Here is a 27977-nt window from a genome sequence, read left to right as displayed (position 1 = left end):
TAAATGAACAGAACCCAGGGCTAATGCCCTGAGGCTAATACCTTTTGAACTTCTCTGAGGACTGGCTCATATTTCAGAAAAACTGATTTTGTTTGGCTTCAATTTCAAATTTCCTTCTATTGTTCTCTACTGTGGGGTCCAGATGTTTATGGGACAACAGGTTCCTGGATAGGATTTTGCATCAGGAATCCTCTCAGGCCGTCCCTGGCTCTGTTGCTATTCTCTTGGACTTACAAAGTGTGGCCACTTGGGGTCACTGCACCAACAAGGCAGAGACTGGAGGAGTGCAGCTTTCAAGGCGTCCCCACAGAGTGGCTAAAAGGCCTCCAAAAACGGTTAGTTTACTACAGCCAATGTATAAAGACTGCCTGTACTTTAATATTTTGATACAGTCCCACAATTATGTAATTAGGTCTCTTAAACTATTTAAGAAACATCTGAATGATACTAGCAAAGTCTTCAGAAGATAAGCAGGAAGTCAGCTACAGGGTTTCCAGGAGTAGGGAAGGGAATCTTTTGTAAAGTTTCACCCTACCTCACAAAACATGCATTTACAACATTAAGCTTAATGTCAGAAGTATCTGCTTGTGGGTCCTTTATTTAAAAGCTATTAACCAGGCTGGGCAGTAAACAATACAGACAATGTCCCTGTGCCTGGAAGAGGAGACAGACTCAGTGATTTGTTTGCCACTACAATATGCATGTGCCTCAAAGGATAAGCGCTACCTCCAAGAACAACGGAGAGGCGCTTGATGGAGAAGCAAGAACTGGAAGCCTCATCAAAGTGGATCAGGAACCAAGAGTATAACCCAAAGACATAGTTTCATTTCCCTCCTCCACATCAGGAAACAAATTTCAGGCAGTTTCCACTAACTGAGCATTCAGAAAAAATGAGGTTCAGGTTCAGAGAACCCTGGTACAAAGTTAACATATTTTTTAATGATTAAAAAAACATTTATGTGTCCGGTTTTATTTTATCAAGGGAAGCTAAATTCTGGGCTTCCTGGATGAATAATAAATGCCTGATAATCCTAGCCTACAATGCTACTGTTGATTGAGCTCTGGGCTAAACAATATACATGTATTGTTTCCTTTAATCACCACACAACTTGGTGAGCTAGCAACTGTTATTTTCCCTGACTCACACTTGAAGAAACTGAGGCTTAGACAAGTTAAGTAACTCTTCCAAGACCCAACATCTGGTTAAAGATGAGTTGGAATTTGACCCCAAGCTGTTAAATGCCAGAGCTGGGCAGTTGCATTCTACAGCTTCCTTCTGAAAGAGGGGCTTTCCCAAGATTGGTTATTAGTCTGCAGACAAGTGGCTCAAAGTATAAGTCGTTAATGACTAAGACTTTATTTACAGGTTAAATCCTTACGTTGCTGGTTAGTTTCATACTGAACACAAAATGGCTCCTGCCCTGCCAGTCTTTCTGGTATATCTTTCCCTTCCCAGGAGCCCTGAAGAGAGATCTTGGGGGGAATCTCTGTAAGTCAATATCTACTGCAATATAACTCAACATGGATATACAATCTGCCTGTATGTGCCCTACTACCCTCCAACCTCCTCAGGTCAGATTGATGAATTCCTTTATCCCTTGAGTAAAACAACATTGGAACATTCATTCTTGGCTGGCTTTTACTAATGGGAAAAATAGGAGCTGGTTAATAGGTCCATCTTTTCCAGCTCACTGCTGTGTGGTCTTGGACAAGTGACTTAATCTCTGTAAGTCTGTTTCTTCAGATTAGATTAGAGATAGTAAAAGTACCCCATAGGAATTATTATTATTATTATTTTAAACATGAACTGGTTTTACTTGTCACCATGAAAAATCTGAATTTTAAACAGATTTTTGGACTGGGGACTCATATCCATTAGCTCATTCAACTTTAGCACCTGTCTCATCCCCAGTAGGTTTTCCAGAACTGCTACCTTCACCATAAAGCTCCATGAGTCTTCCCAATTCAACTTTGGGTTTCTTCAGCATTTTGACTTTTCTAAAAAAGATATCATGGAGTGGATAAATAGATGGGCAAGACTTTTCTATGTCTTTTCCAATGCGATCCGGAATCAAGTTATTGACCACTTCTTTCAAGTCAGTTGTCTGCATCTCTCGGGTCATGATTGCCATTACCTTCTTCCAGATTTGGCAGACCTGTTGATACTGAGCATAAGAGGTCTTCCAAATCTGATTGTTGCATTTTTTAGTAAACCCAACACAGAATAGATGAAGCAAATAACCATCGGCAGTCTTGACATCAACGTGAGCTTCAGTCATGGTCTGCCATTTTTTGACCATGGAGCACATTTTGTCACAGGTAAGAGCCATACCATGGAAATTAGTCAGGCAGTTTTTGCCCTGACCATCCTCAGTAACTAGCTTTTTTAAAAAAAACACAACCCTTGACACCATCAGATGTGATTTGGGTTCCTTGAGTTCTTGTTTTCCCAATATTTCTTGTATTGAACATAGTTGGTGCTTTCACATCATACCAATCTTTTTAAGAAAGTGGGTCAACCACTTTCTTCTTGGCTCCTTTCTTGCTGCCTTTTGTAAGGCACTTGTTCTTGTGCTTCTCAGAGCCAAAAGCCCATAGAATTTAAATTACATCTTAGTAAAATTAGTACTAACTTAATTACCAATTAAGTTGCTGATTAAATTAGTAAAGATTAAATCAGATAATATAAATGACAGCAAATCGTGCTCGATAAATAACTATTATGGTTTTTATTTTGGCCTATTGCTAAAATTCTTCATTTTAGAGCATTTAGAAATATATCACTTTAGAAAAGGCTTTTTGGGGGACATTTATGTTTTTGTTATATCTATGCCCATAACTAAAATTTACATAATTATTTAGGGCATTTAGCTTTAGCAAAAATCTTCAAGTACTAACGAAACTGTCAGAAGTCACAAAGGGAACCAGCAAAAGCTGTTTCAGAAGGAGAAGTGGTATATGAACTTCCTCCCATCTTGACTTGAATTGCAGGGAAAATACTGCAGCTTATGTTGAGGTAATCTCTATGGGTAGATGTTGAAATAGGCCAGGAGTCAGGAGTGCCTAAGCGGATGCAATGTTTTTAAGATTGAGGCCATAAGCCAATGAATGTGGGTGGTCTCTAGAAGCTGGAAAGGGTGAGGAAATGAATTCTTCCTTAGGGTCTCTGGAAAGGTACACAATTGTGCTGATACCTGGATTTTAACTCAGTGAGACTCATTTCAGACTTCTAATCTACAGAACTGGTAAGATAATAAATTTGAGTTGTTTTAATCTATTACGTTTGTGGTAATTTGTTATAGCAGCAACAGAAAACTAATACAACATGGGACAGTAATATAGAAGTAGACACTACCTCACAGTCATTTACAGAGGGGGAAGCTGGAATATAAAGGGATTAGGTTCTTGCCCAATGTCACCCAGCTGTGCAGTGAAGGAGCCAGGAATTAAATAGAGGATGCCTTCAGAGCTCATGCTTTTAGCTATTATACGACTTCCCAGGATTTTTGTGGGAAGGAGGATGGAGATAGGCTTCTAGTAAAAACTTACTGAAGGGGGTGATTTACACAGCTAGATAATAAAGAGCTTGGTTGACTCAAAGGGAAGTTCAGAGCCCTGGATTAATGGAGACCAGAAAATAGTTGTCCTTCAGGGCTAGGTCTGCACTCCCTTCCTGATTAATCTTCCTGAGTCATTACTTTGATCGTGACAAACTGGTTTACTCAGAGTTCCACAAACATGTCATTGAACAGGACTCTTCTACACTAGTACCTTTGTTCAAGCCCCCCTGCCTCTTTTTTCCCCAGCTCTCTGATGCTCTATACTCCGAGGAGCCTCCACTCTCTCCTCATCCCAGCTGCAGCACCTTGGGGGCACTGTGGCATGAAATCACATACTGCCCTGGGCCTCTCTTGCATGTTTGCCACTAAGTGTCATAGTTCTTCGTCATTTAATTTTTCTGGCGCTTATAATTTATTTTCTAGTTGACTGGCCTCTGCGAACTTCCTGAGGGCAGGGACATGAATCCACCCACATCGGTCAGCTGGGATTTTCTTGGTTCATTCCTAAAATAAATCTTATACTCCCACACACAATTTTGCTTTTCTTGAATGCACGTTTTTCCTTTCTCTGACTTTTCACCACCCAGAGTACATCAGGCTTCCTTGTTAAACAATCCCGTAGCTTTAATTACAGAATGAGGGTTATTTGGCTGCCCACCTCTGTCATTACTGAGGTATGCCCAGCACGTAACAGAGGGTCTGGCTCACAGAAAACAACGTATGTTAAAGCCAGGCTAGTCAATCGACAGCAACTGGGGGCACCGGCAGGGCACAACGGGAGGCGACGCGTCTCCAACCCTCGCTGTACTAGGTAGCACCTTGGTCTTTGGCAGGTGCTAGCGCCAGGACCCAGGGCTGGCTGGCACCGCCTGTCCGCGCTCCGCTCGCCCCCGCCCTTCTCCCCGCCCACTCGCGTTCGCGCGGCGTGCCGCTCGTTCCCGCTGTCCGCGCGCCGCTCGCTCCCGCTTTCTGCGCGGCGCCGCGCCTCGCCGGCTCCTCAGCTTCCAGCCAAGATGGCGGAGAGCAGCGAGGGTCCGGGCACTGTCCCGGAGCATGAACGGATCTTGCAGGAGATCGAGAGCACCGACACCGCCTGCGTGGGGCCCACCCTCCGGTAAAGCATTCATCCCCCCCAGGACCTCGAACTGCCTCTGCCGGCCCGTCGTCGGGAGCCGGGCAGGGTGGCCTGACAGGTGGTGCGCGCGGAGGAGGGCGGGGGCGGTCCGGGGCGGAGGTCTGGGACCCCGGCCCGGCTGGGGCGGGACAGAACGGGCGGCTGCACCTGTCTGCACCGCCCGCCTCAGTCGTGGGAGCTGTCACCTCGCAGCCGGTGGGTGTGGCTACCGCGGTGCCTCTGACCCCGGGAGCCGCTGCGCCGCCCTGCGATTGCCGCCTGGCGTCGGGCCTGCCGGGCTCCCTGATCGCGGCGGGACTGGGCGCTTTGGCTGCAGGAGTGCGGGGAGCGAAGGTTAACTGCTGACAGCCGGCTTGACTGATATGCGGAGGCGCGCGCAGGTGGAAACCCTGGCGCGCTGGGCTGTCGCGGGCGTGGGAGAATTGAAATTGAGCGGGAGACGCCGGCACCATCATCCCGCCGCGCAGTCGGAGTGGGCGAGAGGGGAGCGTAGGCTGGAGGGGAGGAGCTCATGCTCTGGAACGCGCTGATGTGACCGTGCGCTCACCGGGCAAGCAGGGGAAACTTTTACTTATTTACGAAGGTTTCATTAATTTTGCATAAATTCCCCCGTTTATTTAAAAAAGGGTCTCCACCCGTTAAAAGTACTAGATAATGAATATTCCAGACTGAATACCTGCTGACCTAATGGTAGAGTAGTAGCGGGATACTGTATTGATCTATTAGATTACGTTCGGCACTCGCTTCGATAAGTGCCTTTTAAAATGTAAGGCTTCATCTTTCGCATTGATGATAATGAAATTATAATTCACTTAAATCAGGGAACTTAAGACTGATTGTGCTTTGTCATTATATTCTTCAGGATATACTTTCTAGAAATGAAGCGCTCTATATTTTGTGGACCTGTGAATGTAAATAATACAAAGTGAAACCAGGTCAAATGTAAATCAACCTTGCCCTGAATCCAGAGACTTGGGTTTTGCCCTACTCCTACCACTGATGAAGTGTGCAGTCATGGGCAAAAAAATCATTTAACCTCTTTGGACCTGGATTTCCTTAGGCGTAGAGTGGCTAGGAGTGGGTGTTTAGATGCTCAGAAAGCTCAGGACATTTGGGACCTTCCCTATTTGTTCACTGTTGTATCCCTAACGCCAAGCATATGGTAAGCACCTGATAAACTTTTGTAACATGATGTTCTTGCTATGGTATGATAAGCATGATGAATGCATTTCCTTAATTTTCCAGCATAATTATTTCTTTTCATCCAACTATACTTTTGGTAATGAAAGTAGAAATCATAGATTAAAAGGAAGCTTTGTTTTCTTCATTGCATGGTGAAACTGAAAAAATACAGTATGTGGTATAGTTATCATAAAAGTCTATTTTTGAAAGCAGTATTGGTTATGAAGGAGATGCTTCATCTTCGCAAAATGTGCCAGGCAATATCCTTGAAAAAAGATGAAATAACTTGGAATAAAAAAATTAAATATGTTGAGAGACTATTGTGACACAAATAGAACACATGTATTTACGGTGTTAACATTCTGTTCTGTTTTGCTGGACAATTGTGTCACCTGCTCACTTTGTTGAAACCCATGCTCTTCTTTGACTAACTCCAATGACTCATACTTATTCTATATATAAACTTGCCATTTCTCATTTACAAGCAGATTCTATCCACACACATAGCACTTGTTAGCAAGCAAGTTCTTTCTCTTGAACAGGGTGTATTTTTCCCCCTAGGTTTCACTGAGTGAAGTGCTAATATTAAATTCTAACAAATCTTTTATCATGAAATGTTTTTAAAATGAAACACCATGAACCCATCATCTATGTTCAATTCATCCTGGGGCCAGTCTCATTTGATCTTTTTCCCTATTCATTCTCCCTCACCTGGATTACTTTGAAGCAAAAGCCAGACATCAATTCATCCATAAATATTTCAGTATTAAGATTAATTTTTGTTATTTCTCCAATTATCTTTTAGCTAGCCTGTAGGCTTATGTTGTTGTTATTATTATTAGTTTTCTCAGTGGCAGAGTTTTTTAGCCTGACCTTTTCCTGATTCACTTTTTATCAGATCTGGCTTCCAGGGAAAACCAAATGATTACATAAGAAGCATGTATATACTCTTCAAAGCACCTGACATATAATATGGTTCTTTGACAACAATGGAGTTAAATTAGAAATCAATAATAGAAAACTCTGGAGAATTCCCAAATATTTGGACACTGAATAACATACAGCTAAATAACCCACCGATGAAAGAAGAAATTAAAAGAGAGATTAGAAAGTATTTTGAGCTCAATAAAATAAAAATAACATATCAGAATTTGTAGGATACAGCTAAAGCAATACTTAGAAATTTATAGCACTAAACACTTCTACTGGAAAAGAATGGTTTCAAGTCAGTGGCCTCACCTTCTAATTTAAGAAAGTAGAAAAATAAGAGCAAATGAAATCCAAAAAAGCCAAATAAAGGAGATGATAAATACCAGAGTGGAACTCAGTGAAATAGAAAATGGAAAAACAATTGAGAAAATCATTGAAACCAAAAGCTGGATCTTTAAGATTAGTAAAACAGATAAACCTCTAGGGAAAAAGAGAGAAAAGATACCAATTATCAGGAATTACCAATTCTCAAAATGAATACCAGGAATGAGAGAGGTAACATCATTACATATTCTACAGATACTAAAAAAGGTAATAACGGAATATTATGAAGAACTTCATGCCAGTTAATTTGACAACTTAGAAAAAATGGACAAATTACCTGAAAGATACAAACTATCACAGCTCACTTAAGAAGAAACAGATAACTAAATAGACTTATATTAATTAAGGAAGTTGAATTTGCTGTGTAAAACCTTCATCAAAAGGAGACTCTGGGCTCAGATGTATTTACTGGTGAATTTTGCAGCATTTATGGAAATACTGGTACCAACTCTATAAAAATTCTTAGAAGAGGGAATATTTCTCAACTCATTTTGAGGTCAACATTAATCTGATACCAAAACTAAACAAAGACACTTCTAGAAAAGGAAAGTATAGACCAATATTACAGACACAGATGAAAATACTTTAAACAAAATTGTAGCAAATTAAATCCAACAGTATATAAAAAGAATAATACATCATGATCAAATGGGATTGGTTTCAAGAAATCATGTCGATTTAACATTTGAAAAATCAATCAATGTAATTTACCATATTAAACTAAAAAAGAAAAATTGTACTATCATCTTAATAGATGCAGATAAAACATCCACAAATCCAACATTTCTGATTAAAACCCCTCAGGAACTAGGAATGGAACATCCTCAGCCTGAAAAAGGGCATCTATGAAAAACCTATAGCCAACATTGTACTTAATGGTGAAGGACTGAATGCTTTCCTCCTAAAGTCAAGAATAAAGCGTGGATGTTCATTCGCACCATTTCTATTCAGCACTCAACTGGAGGTCCTTGCCAGAATAAGACAAGAAAAAAGGTAGATTAGACAACTGTTTATTTGCAGACAGTGTGATCATTTATAGAGAAAAATCATATGCAATCTGTAGAAAAGCTACTAGAACTGATAAGTGAGTTTAGCAAGCATGTAGGATACCATGACCATGTCAGTGTGCATAAACCACTTGTGTTTCTATATGCTAGCAAGGAGCAATCAAATTGAAATAAAAAATTGATGTAATAAAAATATGAAAAAAATAAATCTGATAAAAGATGTGAAAGACTTGTATATGAAAACTGCAAAACACTGCTGATAGAAATTAAAGAGGACCTAAATAAATGCACACATATGCTGCATTCATGGATTAAGATGTCAGTTTTCCCCAAATTGGTCTTTAGATTCAAGGCAATCCCAGGAGAAGTTTTTTGTTTTTTTTTTTTGTGTGTGTGTGTGTATAGAAGTTGACAAACTGATTCTAAAGTTCATAAGGAAATGCAAAGGACTAGACTAGCCAAAGTAACTTGAAAAATATGAACAGTTGGAAGATTTATACTACCTTGTTTAATGATTTATTATAAAGCTACAATAATCAAGACAGTGTGGTACTAGCATCAAGATAGATCAGTGAAACTGATTAGAGATGCCATAAATAGATTCATTCACACACGGTCAATTAATTTTTGACAAAGATGCAAAGGTAATTCATTAGAAAAAGATAGTCTTTTAAAATAATGGTGGTGGAACAATTGGATATCCATATGCAAAATAATGAACTTTGCACCATAGTTAAAAATCAACCCAAAGTGCATTTTAAATGTAAAATGAAAAACGATAAAACTCCTAGAAACCATAGGAAAAAATCTGCATGACTTTGGACTAGGCAAAGATTTCTTAGATATTATTCTAAAAGCATAATACATAAAAGAAAAAATTGATAAGTTGAACTTTATCAAAATTGAGAACATCTGGTCTTCAAAGAGACTATTAAGGGAATGAAGAGACAAGCCACAGATGGGAAGAAAATATTTGCAAATCACATACCTGATTAAAAAAAAAATGTGTCCAGAATGTATAAAAAAGTCTTTAAGACTGAATAATAAGAAAGCAAACAACCCAATTAAAAATAGGTAATTGATTTGAACAGATACTTCACAAAAGAAGGTACACAGAAGTCAAATAAGCATATAAGAAAATGATTAATATCATTAGTTTTTAGAAAAGTGCAAATTAAAACTGTATTATTAAACTACCACAACATTGGAATGTCTGAAATTAAAAAAAGACTAACTATGCCATGTATTGGAGAGGTTGTGGCACAATTGGCACTCATACACTGCTAGGGGAATTTCATAGATGCCATTTATCAGGTTGAAGAAGTTCCCTTCTCTTCCTAGTTTGTTGAATGTTTTTATTATGAAGGAGTATCGAATTTTGTCACATCCTTTTTCTGCAGCTATTAAAATGATCATGTGGTTTTTATCCCTTATTGTATTGATATGGTTTATTACATTAATTTTCAGATGTAAACCAACCTTGCATTTGTGGGATAAATCATAGTGTATAATCCTTTTATATGAGGTCTGACAATTAAGTTTGCGAATTTGTTGCACTGATATTGCTAACCTTTTTTTGATATCAGAGGGATTATTCATTATGAATTTGTACCAACTGGACAGTTAGCCAGTTTTACTACTTGGAAGTGCTGGAAATGCTGAGTGAAAAAGTTAGACACCCTGAACTTTTCGCCAATAATTCATGGCTGTTGCATCACGACAGTGGACTAGCTCTCTCGGCACTGTCTGTGAGGGTGTTTTTTGCCAGTAAACAAATAACTGTATTGGAACACCCTCTCTACTCACCTGATCTGGCCCTAGTGACTTCTTTCTTTATCCGAAGATAAAGGAAATATTGAAAGGAAAACATTTTGATGACATTCAGGACATCAAGGGTAATACAACGACAGCTCTGATGGCCATTCCAGAAAAAGAGTTCCACAATTTCTTTGAAGGGTGGACTAGGCGCTAGCGTTGATGCATAGCTTCCCAAGGGGAGTACTTTGAAGGTGACCATAGTGATACTCAGCAATGAGGTATGTAGCGCTTTTTCTAGGATGCGTTCGCAAACTTAACTGTCCGACTGTGTATATTGCTGGATTCTGTTTGCTAGTATTTTGTTTAGGATTTTTGCATGTATCTTCACAAGAGATATTGTTCTGTTATTTTCTGGCGATGTCTGATTTTGGTATGAGACTAATACTTCATAAAATGTGTTGGTTAGAGTTCTCTGAATTGAGATGATCTGTGTTTTTCCCCCTTTGTTCTATTCATGTGTATTACATTGATTTTTTTTTTAAATGTCGACTCACTCTGGCATCCCTGGGGTAAATCCCATTTGATCATGGTGTACAATCCTTTTAATATGTTGTTGAATTAGGTTTGCTGTTTTGTTGAGTATTTTTATGCCTATATTCATTCATGAGGGGTATTGTTCTGTAGTTTTCTGTTTTTGTGATGTTATCTGGCTTTTGTATCAGAGTAATGCTAGCCTCATAGAATGAGTTAGAGAGTGTCTATCCTCTTCCACTTTTTGGAAGAGTTCATGAAGGATTAGTTTTAATTCTTCTTTAAATACTTGGTAGAATTTGTCAGTGAAGCCCTTAGCTTTTCTTTATTGGGAGTTTTTTGATTCCTGATTCAATCTGTTATAAGTATGTTTAGATTTTCTAGTCTTACGTCAGTTTTGGTGGTTTGTGTCTTTCTAGAAACTTGTCCATTTCTTCTAGGTTGTCTAAGTTATTGGTATACAGTTCATAGCATTCCCTTATAACCCTTTTTATTTCTGTGCGATCAGTTGTAGTGACTTCACTCTTGATTTTAGATAATTTCAGTCTTTTTTTCTTGGTCAGTCTAGTTAAAGGCTTGTGAATTTTGTTGAGTTTTTTCGTGTGTGTTTTTTTTTTTAAAGAACCAACTCTTGGTTGTATTGATTTTTCTCTGTCGTTTTCCTATTATCTATTTCATTTGTGTCTAAATTTTATTTCCTTTCTTCTGCTTGTGTGGGTTAGTTTGCTCTCCTTTTTATCAGTGTCTTATGATGGAAGATTAGGCTATTGATTTGAGATTTTTCCATATCTTAAAATATAGGCTTTTGCAGCTATGGATTTCCATCTAAGCACTGCTTTACTTTTGTCCCATAGGTTTTGATACTGTGTTTTCATTTTCATTCACCTCAAAGTAATTTTAAAATTTCCTTTGTGATTTCTTCTTTGATTCATTGGCTATTTAGAAGTGTATTGTTTAATTTCCACATATTTGTGAATTTCCAAATGTCCTTCTGTTATTAATTTCTAATTTCATTGCTTTGTGGTCAGAGATCATATTGTGTATGATTTCAGTCCTTTTAAATTTATTGAAGATTGTTTCACAATTTTACATATGGTCTATCCTGGAGAATGTGTCATGTGCACTTGAGAATAATGTATATCCTACTGTTGTAGGGTAGAAGATTATATAGATGTCTGTTATGTCTCAGTTTATAGTTGTTTAAGTCTTCTGTTTCCTTTTTGAAAGTCTTCTGCTTTGCTGTTCTATTATTGAATAATGGGTAGTTTTGCTTTATGTGTTGTTGGCTCTGTTGGTAGTATGGTCTATATGTGCATACTTATTATATATTCCCGATTGACTGACTTTTTTTACCATCATAAAATAATCCCTCTTTATCTCTAGATTTGTTTTAAAGTCTGTTGTCTCATTTTAATGTAGCCACTCTAGCTTTTTTATGGTTGCTCTTTGCATGATATATCTTTTCCTATCCTTTTACTTTCAACCTGTTTTTATCTTTAAATCTAGTGTGCCTACTATAGATAGCATATTGTTGGATCTTGTTTTTTTAATCCAGTTTGACAGTCTCTGACTTTTGATTGAATTGTTTAATCCATTCATATTTAATGTTATTACATAGTTGGACTTATGTCTGTCATTTTTTTTTCTATATGTCTTATTTCTTTTTTGCTCCTCTACTCCTTTTTTACTATTTCATTAAGTGAATATTTTCTAGTGTAACATCTTAATTACTTTAATTATTTTTCAATATATTTTTTAAAAGTTTCATAATGGTCTCAGATTAAACTTCAAATGTATTCTAATTTAATTCCGGTGAAATATAGAACTATTGTTCCTATATAGCTCTATTCCCTGTTTCTCTTTTTTGTACTATTATTGTTATCCATCTTACATCTGTATATGTTACAAACCCAACAATATATAGTTATAATTGGAAGCTGAGAGAAGAAAGGAGAGTGAGTAGTATTTACAGAGTTTGTTGTGTTAACCTTAATTATCATTTCTGATTCTCTTCATTTGTTGCTGAATTTTCAGTTGTCATTTTGTGTCATTTTCTTATTCCAGTATAGCTTTGCACCCACACACCTCTGTGCACTTATTGTCAAATATATTCCTGTATATTTTGCCCACCAATAGAATTATGTACATGTTGCTTTATGTAATTGCCTTTTAAATCAGTTAAGAAAAGAAAGATACATTTATATTGTGTTTTATAATTACATAGTTACTGTTACTGGTACTCTGTGTGTGTGTGTGTGTGTGTGTGTGTGTGTGTGTGTGTGTGTGGTATGTGTGTATTGCCACTCGGGTTTACTTTTTTGATCTTGAAGAACTTCTGTTAGTATTTCTCATAATGATGGTCTGCTAGTAACTCATTCTCTCAGTTTTTGTTTATCTGGGAGTATCTTCATTTCACCTTCAGTTTGAAAGATAGTTTTGATGGATATAATAAGACATTTGGTTGACAGCTTTTTCTTTTAGCACTTTGAACAGGCCATCCCACTGTCTTTTGGCCTCCATTGTTTCTGATGAGAAGTCAGCTGTTAATCTTATTTGTATTCCCTTGTATGTGATAAGTGATTTTTCTTCTGCTGCTTTTAAGATTTTTCTTCTGTCTTTCATTATTTTTTCTATGATGTGCCTGGGTATGGATGTGTTTATCCTTCTTAGAGTTAATTGACTGTCTTAGATGTTTAGATTAATGTTTTTCATCAAACTTGGGAAATTTTAGTCATTATTTCTTTAAATGTTCTCTCTGCTCCTTCTTCTTTACTTTGGTACTCCCATCACGTGTATGTTGGTGTGCTTAATGGTGTCCACATTTCTGTGAGGCACTGTTCATTTTCTTTATTCTTTTATTTTTATTTTTTTTTCATTAGTTTCAGGTGCACAAGACAAAGTAATACTTAGACGTTTATCATTTATATCCCTCACACTGTGTGAACCCCCCTCCCCCCATCTGCTATCCTTCTGAGATCTCACAGAACCATTACATTTCCATTGTCTGTATTCCTAATGCTGTACTCCGCTTCTTGTAAATATATATATATATATAATTATAGTTGGCATTCATTATTGTTCAGCTTCAGCTTCAGGTGTACAGTGCAGTGATCAGGCATCTACATCATCCCTGAGGTGGTCTCCCAAATGGGACAAGTGTCCATCGGATACCCTACAAAATCTTTACATTATTGATTACATTCCTCAAATTAATTTTCAAAACCCTGTGGCCATCTTGTGGTTACTGACTGTTTCATTTTCTTTATTCTTATTTCTCTCTGTACTTTGGGTTGCATAATCTCTGTTAGTCTGTCTTCAAGTAGTCTTTCTTCTGACAATTCACATCCACTCTTGAGCTCTTCTGATGACTTTTTAAAAATTTCGGTTATTGACTTTTGAACTCCAGAATTTACATGTGGTTCTTATTTATAATTTCTATTTCTTTATCAATATTTTATTTTCTATTTAAGGTTTATTTTATTAGACATTGCTATTATACCTTCCTTTACTTCTTTAAGCTTGGTTCTCTTTGGGATTATGAACATGGTACTTTGAAATCTTTGTAAGATCCAACATCTGGGTTCTTTCATGGGCCTGTTTCTTTTCCTGTGTATAAGTCACAATCTCCTGTTTCTTTTCTTATCTCATACTTTGTTGTTGAAAATTACAAATTTTAGATTATCTGTTATAGTAATTCTTGGTACTGATTCTCACCATCCCACCACCCTCTGGGGCTTGCTGTTGTTATTTGTGTTTGTTTGTTTAGTGGCTTCGGTAAACTATATTAGTTAAGTGTAATTCCTTCACAGTGTGAAACCTCTGCTGTTGCTTCAGAGGGTGCAATCTTTGCATGTACAGAGTCACTCTGGAAGGACAGTGTTTTTAGCAGAATTCTCTTTGAGGGTCTCTTTCTTTGAGGTCTCTATTAAGCTGTCTGCCTCTGTTGGTATCACACCCAGCTGTTAGACACCAGTAACTACCAGCTGGTTGTTTCATTGTTTCAGTAATATCCTGGGGCATAAATTGTTTCACAATCTGATCTGGTTAAACTTGGTCCTCTTTGCAGTGGTAGGTGTGTGTGTGTGTGTGTGTGTGTGTGTGTGTGTTTATGCAAGTAGTTTGTTGAGGGAATACTTTAGATGAAACCTTTAGGAGTGAGGGAAACAGGATAGGGAAGAGGAGATCAGCAAAACTGGATTCAGCTAAAGTCTAGCCTCAGCCTGATCCCAGAGGGAGCTCTGGAGCTTGAATGACATCACAGAGTTGTTCCACCTTAAGGCAGAGGGGCTGTGCTTTTACCCTTACTTCCAACAATCTCTCATTTGCTATAGGCTGCCCCCAGAGTATATATGTATTGGGGGGCATAACCTCCTAGGCATCACTGGGTGGAGTGCATGCTGCTGACAAGTCTTCTGAGAAGGGTGCAGCTTTAAGTTCTTTGCAGCTGGAAGAGGATTGATTCACCAGGTAACAGTGATCTACCATATTTCCCCGAAAATAAGACCTAGCCGGACAATCAGCTCTAATGCGTGTTTTGGAGCAAAAGTTAATATAAGACCCGGGTTTATTTTACTATAATTTAAGACCATATTATTTTTATATTATTTTTTGCTCCAAAAGACGCATTAGAGCTGATTGTCTGGCTAAGTCTTATTTTCGGGGAAACACGGTACACATCCCAGTAGCTAGAAGACATCAAAAGAGATCACGCTCAATTTTTGTTGAAGGAATAAATGACATAATTTTTTCATTTATCTGTTTCACATTTATTCCTGGCTTAATGACATTTCTAGTGCTTTAAATCCCTAATCATAAGCTTGTGGTAAAAATTGTAAAATATACAGAACATAAAATTTACCATTTTAACAGTTTTTAAGTGTACAGTTCTGTGTCATTAAGTAAGAACAGTCACATTATTCTGCAACCATCACCACATCTATCTCCAGAACTTTTTCATCTTCCCAAACTGAAACTGTATTCATTAAACATGAACTCCCCGTTCTGTGTTCCCGTCAGTCCCTCGCAACTTCCATTCTGTCTCTTTGAGTACTTTAGATACCGCATACAAATGGAATCATAACATTTGACTTTCTGTGACTGGCTTATTTCACTCAGCATAATGTTCTTAAGGTTCATCCTGTTGTGAATAATGCTGCTCTGAACATGGTATATGAAGTCAGACAATTAAATTTGCAAACTCATCCTAGAAAAAGTGCTACATACCTCATTGCTGAATATCACTACAGTCACCTTCAAAATACTCCCCTTGAGAAGCTATGTACTGATGCTAGCGCCTAGTCCACCATTCAAAGCAATTGTGGAACTTTTTCTGGAATGGCCATCAGAGCTGTCGTTGTATTACCCTTGGTGTCCTGAATGTCACCAAAATGTCTTCCTTTCAATATTTCCTTTATCTTCGGGTCAAGAAAGAAGTCATTGGGGGACAGATCAGGTGAGTAGGAGGGTGTTCCAATACAGTTATTTGTTTACTGGCTAAAAACTCCCTCACAGACAGTGCCGTGTGAGCTGATGCATTGTCGTGATGCAAGAGCCATGAATTGTTGGTGAAAAGTTCGGGTTGTCTATAACTCTTTCACATAGCATTTTCAGCACTTCCAAATAGTAAACTTGTTAACTGTTTGTCCAGTTGGTACAAATTCATAATGAATAATCCCTCTGATACCAAAAAAGTTTAGCAACATCATTGCAACAAGGTCACACACTTAATTGTCAGACCTGGTACAAATATGGTATGGTTTGAGTGCAGTGGTAGTTTTTCCGGCTGGTATCTAAGGTTTGTTTTGACTGCTGGAGGGCTCTTCACCTTTTCTTTCCCTGGTTCTGTTTAGTAAACTAGCTGACCTGTGGTTTAGCTTGTTGCTTTCATGGAGTTAGCAGCCTCCTCTCAACTGCTTACTAGTGAAAACTCCATTGTTTTTCAGAGTACTCTTACATTTGAACTCCCCCACACCCTGTTCTAAATAAAGTCAGTTTGTTTGGGGAGAGCTTTGCAGCTTCCTGTACTTATCTCCTGCCTCGCCTTATGGGTATGATCTCTCAACCAGTGCGCCAGAGCCATGGTCAGGAACAGTGGCCTGCTTCTCTTAAAGTGACACCCTTGCTTTAAGAGCAGGCCTCTGGGTGGAGCAGTAATCTCTGGTCTTGGTTTGCCACTCACACTGTAGAGCCTCTGCCCTATGAGTGAACTGATGCAGGGCAGTCGCAACCCCATTATTCCTGGCTGCTGCATTTGTGGAAGAGCCTCTGTCCTATAACACCCTTCATGAGACTGACTTGAGGAGGGGGTGCTAAGTGGAAGAAGGAAGCCCACAATCTCTTGGCCACACTCACCTGGATTTTAGCTTCTGTAGCAGGGCAGTGGGAAGGGAGGATTAGAAATACTGGATGCCTGCCCTTTCTTTGACTCTTGACTGAAACCTGGGAGGAGAGGAAATGGTGCCTTCTTAGCCACATTCACTCAGGATGGAGCTTCCATCGTATTGAGCTGGGGGCTGTGGAGGAAGGGTGTGGGTTGTAGTTCAAGGGGCACAAACTCTTACTGTTCTTACTAAGTATTTAGTAGGTCGTTTTTGAGTAAATGTTTCTTTGTTAGTTGTGTGCTCTCAGGACAATTTCCAGAAACTTCAAATGGTGGTTTTTTAAAAATCATTTTTTACAAATTATGGGTATTTCACTAGGAAGCAGGTTCGTGAGTTATGGAAGTTTCTTCTTTTTTAATAGATATAAAATTCACAAAACAAAATAAGCCATTTTAAAGATACAATTCAGTGACATTTAATACATTCACAATGTTGTATCAACCTCTATTTAGTTCCAAAACATTTTCATCATTACAAAAGGAAAACCTATACTCATTAAGCAGTCATTCCGCATTCTCCCTCTTCTAGTTCCTGGCAGCGATTAATTTGCTTTCTGTCTCTATTGATTTACCTGTTCTGGATATTTCATTAAGTAGAAGCATATAGTATGTGAATTTACATGTCTGGCGTCTTTCACTTTAGCATGTTTTGGATTCATCTGTGTTGTAGCGTGTGTCAGTATTTCTTTTTTATGGCTGAATATTCCATTGTACGGGTATTCCACATTTCGTTTATCCATTCATTAGTTGATAAACATTTGGTTTGTTTCTACTTTTAATTATGTGAAATTGGATTTTTTAAATGTTTCTGAGTTAATCGGTCTAAGAAGAATTTTTTGAAAACCCAGCTTATTTAAAGTTTTAGAAATTAAATTTTCTTGTTTTCTGGGAATTTTACAAATATTCCATTTTGATAAATACTATTTTTTTTTAACCAATAAGCCAGTCAGAACGGAGTTCTTTTAACTTAAGAGACTGTAAAACCTAAATTATTAATATCCTCTGGAGGTAAATTGTTTGATTTATCTCACACAGTGAGAGGTAAAAGCCTTTCTGAATTACAGAGACAGAGCTTTATAGGTTTCTTTCTGTAATTTCACCCACAGGTCAAGAGACATGAGTTGTAGAGATTAAAATAAAACTCACTGGTCCAGATATCAAAGACCTGTTTTTGGTGATTATGAAATTCTTAATCAATTTGAGCTCAAAATAGACAAATAGCAAGCAAAAAAAGATAAACCAATGTCTTTTCTCTTTTACCCAAGAGATCTTTGTCATCCATGTAGAGGGATCACTAAGTAACTGGTCAAACCATAAAACCAAATTCTTAGTCATTGCTACCGCTTAGGGGTAACAACTTATTGGCCATACAGTAACTGAAAATCAAACCAAAACATACAATCTGTAGAGAGGAAAAAGACAGAAACAGACCGTCAGTAAAGTTAAATGTGTATTGCCACTTGGGGTTTACTACTGGGAGCCAAGAAAAGCTGAGCCTAAGCTTTAGTAGCCCATGAGGTGCAATTCTCTGGCAATACAGTTTCCTAGATTTGTCAGGTGAATCTGCTGGAATCTTGGTGAAACCTCCAAAACTATTAAAAGATAATTTTCAAAAAAGATAAAATCATGACCCTCATACAAATATCAAGATAATGCATGCCAAAGATTTTATTTAATTTATTAATTAATGAGATAACCGGTAAAATGTTACAACTGTTTCAAAAGCAATGGCAAAAAACAATATAGGCATTTGGGAATGCTGAAATTGATTTGTAAATAGGCACATAACTGGTTAGTATCTTGAGGGCAATAATCAGTTGCATTCCACAGGCCAAAATGTTTTTGCATTTCTATAGACAAGAATAACTTACATCAGTTTTCTACAATTTATGGAGTTGTAAAATAGCCCCAAAACAGTGAAAGGTAGCCATAATCTAGAAGGATGTGCTAGACGTGAATAATCATTTTTGTCCATTTAAAAGTCTTTCACAATTTTTCTTGTCATTGGAAACTTTTTTTTACTTTATTTTTTACGATGCTTACCCTTTTTTTGGCCATGGAAAATTTTCCATTTTTATGAAAATGAAATTCACCAATCTTTTTCCTTTTTTTGTTTCTGGATTTTGAGTCACAGGACAGTTTTCCATACTGCCTGGTTATAGGGGAATCCATCCACATTTTATTTTGGTACTTGTTTGGTTTTATTTTTTACTTTTACATTTCTGTTCCTTTTTGAATTTTCCTGGGGTATGGTGTGATGAATGATTCCAGTTTTATCTTTTATTTATTTTTAAATATGGCAATCCAGCTATCCTAACACTGATTAAAAAGTAGGTCTTTTTCACATTGATTTGAGATGCTGTCATTATCATTTACTGAATTTTCATATGTGGTGGGTCTGGTTTTTCTGTTTTCATTGTCCATGTGTCTATTTATGTGTTATACCATGCTTTTAATTATGGAGGCCGTATTGTTACAATACCTGGTAGGGTTACCCTCACCTCGTTGCTCATCTTTTTCAGGTGTTTCCTGGTGACTCTTCCTTGTTTATTCTTCAAATGAACTTAATACACTTGTCTTGCTCGTGAAAACATTTCAAATATTTTATTGTATTGAGTTAAATTTATAAATTAATTAGTGGGAACAGACATCTTGATGATGTTGAGTCATTATATCCAAGAGCATAAGTTTTCCATGAATAGATTTTAGAATTCCTTAAGATTTGGTGTATTTCTGTTGTTATTTTCATTGGATCTTTTCTTACATTATGTCTTCTAACTGGTTTTTGCTTATATTCATGAATGCTCATGATCTTTGTATGTTAATTTTTAACCTTCTACTTTGTTAAATTTTGTTATTGTCCGTAGCAATTTCCCCCCATTGATTTTTATGGGTTTTCCCGGAATGTAATTATATAATCTGTATTTAGAAATAATTTTACTTCTTCCTTTTCACTTCTTAAACTGTAGATTGCTTTGTCTAGTCTAACTTCATAGCCTAATTGCAACATAATAGTTGAGACAGTGTGTATCGTTATCTTCTTCCTGACTTTAGCAGGAAAGCCTTTAGTGTTTCCTCATGAAGGAGAACTCTGGCTTTTGGGCTTAGGTATTTATATTTTATTATGCTGAAGAAATATCCATTAATACCTACTTTATTTAGTGTTTTTTTGAAATGAAAGACTACTGAATTTTGTCAAGTGCCTTTTCTGCATATGATTTTTCTTTGCCTGCTATAATTGAATTTATTAATGTATTTCCTATTATTGAAATATTTCTGTATTTGTAGAATAAATCCCACTTGGTCATGATGAATTGCTCTTTTAGTGTGCTGTTGGATTCTGTTTGCTAGTATGCTTTTAAAGATTTTATTGCATTGACATTCATAAGTGAGATTGGTCTGTAGATTTCTTTTTTGATGCAGTTCTTTTTCAGGTCTTCAGATAAATGCTTTGCTTATTTTATTAAACAAAATTGGAAGTTTTCCTTTTCTACATTTGGAATACTATAATTAGCATTGATGTTATCTGATATTTAAAGGTTTATTAGAATTCTCTTGTAAAATCAGTTGGGCCTGTGCTTTTTGTTGTTGTTGGTGGTGGTGGTAGGAGAATCTTTTAATTCCTTTTTCTTATTTATTCTGTGATAATTGGTCTGTTTTATACTTTCTGTCTTTAGAGGGTCAATAAGTTGTATTCTTTTGAAAAATTACCATTTCTTCAAATTACTTGAGTACAGTTATGTAAATGTAGTCTTATGTTATAATTTCTTGTTTTGATGGTTTTATTCCCTTTGTCAGTTCTAATTTGGGTATTGGGATTTCACTCATTTTTCCCCCTTGTATAGATTCGCTGCTGGTTTGTTGAAATTTTTCTTTTTAATCTGTTTTTGAATTTGTTCCACTAATTTTCGTTTTTTAAGACATCCCTTTCTGTATTTATCTTTAGTGATTTATTTCTTCTGATTTATTTTATTCTTTTCTAGTTCTTTGTATTTTGGACTCAATTCATTAATTTTATTGATGTAATTATTTAATGCTATAAACTTTTTCCTGATCATTGCTCTAGCTTTAGCTCACTACTCTGATCTGTTTTCCTGATTTGTATTTTAAAGAAATTCTCATGTTTTATTTTTGTATTTTCCCTTTGATCCAACAGTTTTTTAATGGGGTTTTGTTTTTTGTTTTTTAATTTCTAAATGTGAAGGTTTTTTTAATTTTTAAAATTTTGCTAATTTTTATTTTTATTACATTATAGCTAGGTAAATCTGTATTATTTCTATTCTTTGAAATTCATAGAGGTTTCATTTGTGGCTTAATATATCGTTGGATTTCATGAGTGTTCCATGTACTCTTGAAAGCATCTTTTTTTATTAAGACTCAGATTTAGTCTTTTATTTTTTCTTTTAAAGATTTTATTGGGGAAAGGGAACAGGACTTTATTGGGGAACAGTGTGTACTTCCAGGACTTTTTTTCCAAGTCAAGTTGTTGTCCTTTCAGTCTTAGTTGTGGAGGGCGCAGCTCAGCTCCAGGTCCAGTTGCCGTTGCTAGTTGCAGGGGGCACTGCCCACCATCCCTTGTGGGACTCGAGGAATTGAACTGGCAGCCTTGTGGTTGAGAGCCCACTGGCCCACGTGGGAATTGAACCGGCAGCCTTCGGAGTTAGGAGGATGGAGCTCTAACCACCTGAGCCACCGGGCCGGCCCCCAGATTTATTCATGTTCTCCCTCTCCCTCTCTCTCTCCTTATTAAGTTGGTTATATCTTCTAAGGCCTCATATTAGGTTTTCACCTGTTCTTCCTTGGATTGAGAGAGATGTGTTAAAGTCTCTTATTAATTTGTTTGTCTCCTTACATCTTTTGTAAAAAGTTGCTGTTTTATGAATGTTTGTTGCTAAAGTAATGATATATAAATAATTAATTTTCTGCTTTTATTTTCCATGAAAAAACTGTGAATAGTGGTTTTTTGTTGTTTTTGCTGTAGTTTTGCTGAGAAATCAGTTCTGAATTTCTCCTTAACTGTAGATGAATACTCCTGTAAAGGACTTTGGTGGGATTTATAGATTATCTCTTAAACTATTAGGCAAACTGCACATTAGATCTGCTCTAGACAGTTTAATATTTTCGATTAATTTTCTAAAATCTTTAGGAACCAGTCTACATTTGCATTCATTAATCTGCTTAATTGTTTACTTTTTTTGAGTTAAATTTTGTTTAACAATTCAGCTTGTTATCCTAGAGGACAAATAAAATTTTTATGGGTTGGGTGTTTCCATTTGTCATCTTTTGCATTTTAACAAGTAGCCCAAAGTTAACAGGAAGAGACATCTCCTTGGTCAGGAGTGTAAAAACAGGAAGGAGGAAGTCTATTGCAAATCTGTGTTAGCTGATTATCAATTCAGGTTTCACCATAGAGGATGTCCATTAATGATCATCATTGTGCTATGTTGTTATCCAGAATTGCAGTGAGTGTTAATGTTAGTACTACAGAATATCAACCCTAGTTATAGGAAGTAATGTTAACTAACAAACTGCACTAGGCTCTTTCCTATGCATGGAAACAGGATACTATTAGTGAGAACAAGTCGCAGAAATTGCACATAGAGGAAAACAAGGCAAGTAAAATCCAGCATCAGAAATGTAGGGAAAAACCATCTTTTCTCTTTTGGCTTTGCTTGATTTTGATACTTTGATGGATTGTGTGATCCTTTAAGATATCGTTCCCTTTTTTTAAAAAAAATAAAATTAGGGTATGTGAACTCTATTATTTAAAAAATTGTTTGGCAGATTGTCTTCAATTGAATTAGAGGAAGCACCTGGGCATCATTTTATAAAACATTCTAAGAGTGCATGTGGCAAACTAGAAGAAATATTTCATGGGAAAACACACAGAAGGTGAATATTTTATAAACAAGAAATCTTTTTCAGTATTCTGTGATGAAAGAAATTGGATTCTCTGTTTATTCTTTTTTGTTCTCCTGGGTTTGCTAGAAACTCCCAGTTCCACTGCAGCTACAGGATACCTCCTTGGTATAAGATATCCAACAGTGGTTATTTGGGACACTTACCTTATCCTGAATTCTTTACTTAGCTGTACAATATTGTGGACGCTTTGAAAAAAATTAAAAGTTGTGGAAAAGCTAGATGGCATTATATTATTATTTTTTTTTCTAGAGGCCTATTTGACATGCTTTTCCTCAGGAGTCTGTTCACTTCAGCTACGCCTTTATACCTTTATTTCTGGACTATTTTGGGGTCCTACTTCCCAGCATTTTTTGTCATGGCATAAAGTCAGATTGTAGGCTGACATGACCACTACTGTGGTGTGTGTGCCTGTAGCCTGTTCAGTTGGGAAGTTGAGGGGGTTTATAAACCCCTTACAATTGTAAGTAATATGTGTGGGGGTTTGTGTGTGCACGTGTGTCTTAGTTAGGGATTGTTTTGTTTTGTTTTAGTTGTAGGTACCACTCCAACTTGAGTTAGCTTAAGGAAAAATGAAAAAACAAATAGTGGCAGGTTCCTGGGATATCTCACAGAATTCTTAGGGCAGTCATACTTCTCAAAAGCCTGGAACAAAGATTTGGAAGACCACGTTTCTTTCTGTTTTCCTTCCTGTTTCCCTCTGTTGTCTTCATTCTTCCCTTAAATCTGGTTTTCTCTGCTTTTCTCTGCACTTGGCGGAAGATGATCACCTACAGTTTCCATATGTCAGTCAGGCATATACAGCCGGTCTCTGAATTCCAATTCAAAACTCCTGAGTGTATCTGATTGAATCAGGTCGGATCAATTGTCGGCCTCTGGTGCAGTGTACTGTGGTAGGAAGAGGCTGTACTGCTCGTCCAACCTTGTGGCTGGTCAGCCATTCTCAGGGAGACAGTATTTACTACAGTCGTGTTTGTGCCCTTTTCTGGGGAGAAGATCCATAGCTTTTACCCAAATCACAGAGGACGTTCTTGTCACTCTCCAGGCTCAAATGAAGATTAAAAATAACTGCTGTAAGAGGTATAATAGAATTCCCACTACTTATAACCAATATCCTTCATATTGGTTAAGCTGTTTGTCACTTTCACAATGCCATGTTCTTTTCTGCCCGTGATTACCGGTGATTGAGTACCCTCTCCTTATTTCTCCACTTACTCAAATATTACGTGTCATTGAATTCTCATCTTAGGTCCTATTTCCTCCGTGAAATCTTTGCATCCTAGAACACTACTGCATTCTACATGGACACACACATACGCTCTTATTTTCCTGAGTCTGAATTTTCATAGCATGGATTTTTTAAATGATACACAATGTAATTTGGTTGTGTGTGAATGTATGTCTTTGTATGTGTGTCTTATGTAAATGTCTTAAATGCAGGCTTAATGCAATTGTCCCTGCAGCCTCTAATTGTCATACATATCTAAATAGGTTCGACTATGTTACTACAAGGTATAATACTGTGGTACAACAGACTCAATGTACTTTTGAACTGAATTCATGAAAAATAAAAACCTTCATTATGGAAAACTTGTAAATTATAGGATAATAGAGAGGAGGAAAAAAATCACTTTTTTCCTACTACTCAAGAATAATCATAATTGACATTAATCCTTGTCTTTTCTTATATTAGAAACAACAAATATTATATATTTATTGAATAGTTATTGAATGAAGTTATGATATTCAGCATATTAAATTTTTGGTATGTTGAATGTTGTTAAATATTTGTTAAACGAAGTTACAGTTGTATATAATTTTCATCCTGTTTTCTCTGTTTATTTGATTATTTTCTTGTTGCTCAGTTAGGTGGTTCTTCTTTTTTTGTGAAATTCTATGAACAGTGATATTAACTTTAAAACAATTTTTTTTTTCAGGATTTTTGTTGCTGGAAGTAAAAGTAATTATGTAGATAATAATAGGTAATAGCTAAGATCTATTGAGTATTCACTGTGTGACACTGTTTTAAATACTAGAGATAGATTAGGTCATTGCTCTAGGCACTCAGTAAGCGGTGGGGCTGGATGTGAACACAAGCCATTTCACTTCTGAGACTATATTCTTTTTTTTTTTAAATTTTATTTCAGGTGCACAAGACAAAGCAAAACTTAGACGCTTATCATTTATATCCCTCACACTGTGTGAACCCCCCACCCCCTATCTTAATCGTTATCTTTTGCCTTTCAATTTAGAGTATCAGTTAATGAAAGCTGAAATACAAAAATCTTATTGAATTTTAACTAAAAAAATGGGAAGGTTTACATTAAGATTGGGAGTGGTAAGGAATGTGACTTTAACTGTACTCAGGGAGGGTCTTATCTGGGTGTAATATAATATAATATAATATAATATAATATAATATATACCGGATCTTATATTAATTTTTGCTCCAAAAGATGCCTTAGACCTGATTGTCTGGCTAGGTCTTATTTTCGGGGCAACACGGTAGTGATGTAGGTCCCTTATTCCTCTGCAGTTCCCCATACAGACTTCCTGTGGCTTTATTAGGCCAGTCTGTAAGTTTATTCTCTGCAGGAGATGGGAGCTGCTTGATTCATGAGAAAACACTGACCCTTTTACCCTCTCCATGCCCTTTTTCAGCTCTAAATAATGGAAAAAAGAAAACATTACCATCATTCCTTATCTTGCCCTTTTATTCCTTTGGTAAAAAAAGAACATAAATCAGGTTTGGTGTAAGCCTGTCTTACAAAAAGGGCTAGTTCTTTTCAGTTTAGTAGACCAGGCCTTAATAGAATCTCTGTACTATGGTTTATTTGTTTTTGTTTTCTATTTTGTTACACCTGAATGTGAAGGCAGGCAACTATCCTCTGTGTGGTTTGTGAGAGACTGTGTGTATGTGTTCTTGATGTCTGTGCATTGCCTACTTCATTATAAAGGAGCTTAATTTTGAGAGAATTCAGGAATAGAGGCATTACCATAGTAATGCGAAAGATACTCTGGAAATGAACAATGAACATGTTACTGACAGATGTAAGGTAAATAATTTCGGCAACTGAATGGCAATTTTTTGCAGTGCGCTCCTTTCACTTTTTTGTGTGTGCAGTATCCTCCAGTACTCCTTATGAGTCCAAGACTTTGATTGTATGCCTGGCTTTGGCCTTTTAGTAGGCACATGGTATTGAACAAATCCTTTAACTTCTCTGAGCCTCATTCCTCATCTGTGAGCTAGAGACAAAACCAGTTGCCCTGTCCACTTTGCCAGGGTTCTTAGGATCAAATCCAGTGATATATGCAAAATATATGAAAATTGCAATGCACTAGTACAAATATAAAAGATGATTTTTTTGTTTTGTTATTTCTCTTTTCAACGTATTCTTTTCTCCCTGTTTCTTCTGTAAAACAGAAATGGATTGTGTGGTCAGGATGGAGAGTTGGGATCAGTCTTATATCAGAGTAACCATGTTTCTGTTTTCCTCCATACTACCTCTGAATTATACTTATTTGGTAAAATTCTTTGTCTTTGGAAAAGCACATTATAAAATTTAAATTAATATATATTAATTATATATTTTTAAAATGTATTTGTTTGGAATCTTTTCTTCCAGAGTTAGAATTAAATACATCAGCATCTGGCTTTCATTTTTTAAAAAATACATATTTTTAAAATTTTATTGGGGAATATTGGGGAATAGTGTATTTCTCCAGGGCCTATCAGCTCCAAGTCATTGTCCTTCAATCTAGTTGTGGAGGGTGCAGCTCAGCTCCAAGTCTAGTCACCGTTTTCAATCTTTAGTTGCAGGGGTCACAGCCCACCACCATCCCATGTGGGAATCAAACCAGCAACCTTGTTCAGAGCTTACACTCTAACCAACTGAGCCATCTGGCTGCCCCTCATTTTTAACATTTTCTGCAACTTAGTAAAGTTCGTGTTTTTACTTCAGGATATACTTATACAATGATTTCTTTTCCAAGAGTACCTCCAAAAATTATTACTTTTTTAAACATTAATTTTATTTGACATATTTGCCCCATAAAAATGCTAATGTTACATAGTTTAGAGGTAGGTTAAAAAAAAACTGCTAAAGCCGTTAGAAGTTTTATATTATTTTTCATTCATTAATTTCAGCATTATCCTCATACATAAGATACCTAACGTGAATAAACCATAAAAATTGTTTATGTGTAGATTTTCCAATGCTGATGGAGAAGTGAAATACATTTTTGTTTGTATTTGACTGATATTCAATTTCTTTAGATCTTAGACTTATGAATCAGTGCTAACTTTCCATCAGTTTGCAATATAATATATGAACTCATATGTTTATTATAAATTCAAAACTTACTTGAAGATGTTCTTTAGTAAAATTATTTGTGTGTTCTTTCAATGTCAGAGTGCCTACGATATGTCAGGCTGAATATAATGTAGAAAAGTTATCCTATGCTAGATTATTCATACTTACCCATGGAATTGCCAGAGAATTTTTAAGGTGTTTATGGTTCTGTTCTGCTATTTTTAACCATTATATTAAAGCAATAGATAACAGGATAAAGCAGCTTCAGAAAAATGTAAAATCTTATTTTTATTTCATAGTTCTTGGTTGTTAATTAGGTTGAATATGAGACTCACACCATATTGTGATGCAGTAGTAAAAAAAAATACTTGGATTTCTAGAGGTTATGTTTTGGTCAAGTGTGCCCTCTAGTGAACCTGTTCATTCCATTAAAATTTGCAGTTCTTTACAGCCTCACAGCATTTGTGAATTGAATATAGAAACAGAAGACACCTTGAGTTCTCAAGGAATTTAGAAGATAAAACATACACTAAATAATTGGAGAATAAATTTGATGTATTATACAAATAAAAGATAGTGTAGTGTAGGCTTTACATAAAAGAGCTAGGAAAATTCCAGGTAATGGGAAAGTTATTTAATATGGCTATTCATGAAATTATCCTGAAGGAACTATCTTGAGCTGAATTTTGAAGGAAGTTTAAAGTTAAGATTGAAGCATATTGTAGGGGAAGGGCATGTTGGCGTAGGAAAAAAGAAGATAAGGACTGCCAAAAATGATTAGTGGTAAAAGGAAAAAAAAATAGAGAAAAAAGGAATTATTCTGGAAAAGGTTTAAATTTAATTCTGTTTTAAATATTTTATGAAAATGTCCAAATAATT

General features: G+C 36.5%; 1 protein-coding gene and 1 pseudogene across 5 annotated transcripts in view; one reads left to right on the top strand and one right to left on the bottom strand.

Annotated features, from left to right (window-relative positions):
* EXOC6 (exocyst complex component 6) overlaps window positions 1-27977 on the top strand; it is a 166782-nt gene that overhangs the window by 7025 nt on the left and 131780 nt on the right. The window contains exon 1 of one of the 5 annotated variants that reach the window (XM_019739530.2): window positions 4498-4674. The exons of 1 other annotated variant lie outside the window; for it this stretch is intronic. In XM_019739530.2, the coding sequence (XP_019595089.2) occupies window positions 4574-4674 (101 nt within the window). In that variant the 5' untranslated portion in view covers window positions 4498-4573. Of the gene's footprint in view, window positions 1-4497; window positions 4754-4951; window positions 5076-19883; window positions 19975-27977 lie in introns of those variants that run through there. 3 more of the 5 variants (XM_074339380.1, XM_074339381.1, XM_074339382.1) reach the window with 3 other exon arrangements.
* On the bottom strand, window positions 1842-3917 carry LOC109450744 (small ribosomal subunit protein eS1; annotated as a pseudogene).

Source organism: Rhinolophus sinicus, linkage group LG07, assembly GCF_036562045.2.
Source record: "Rhinolophus sinicus isolate RSC01 linkage group LG07, ASM3656204v1, whole genome shotgun sequence".
NCBI lineage: Eukaryota > Metazoa > Chordata > Mammalia > Chiroptera > Rhinolophidae > Rhinolophus > Rhinolophus sinicus.
Note: the sequence above shows the minus strand (reverse complement) of the source record. Positions and strands in the feature narration are given on the sequence as shown.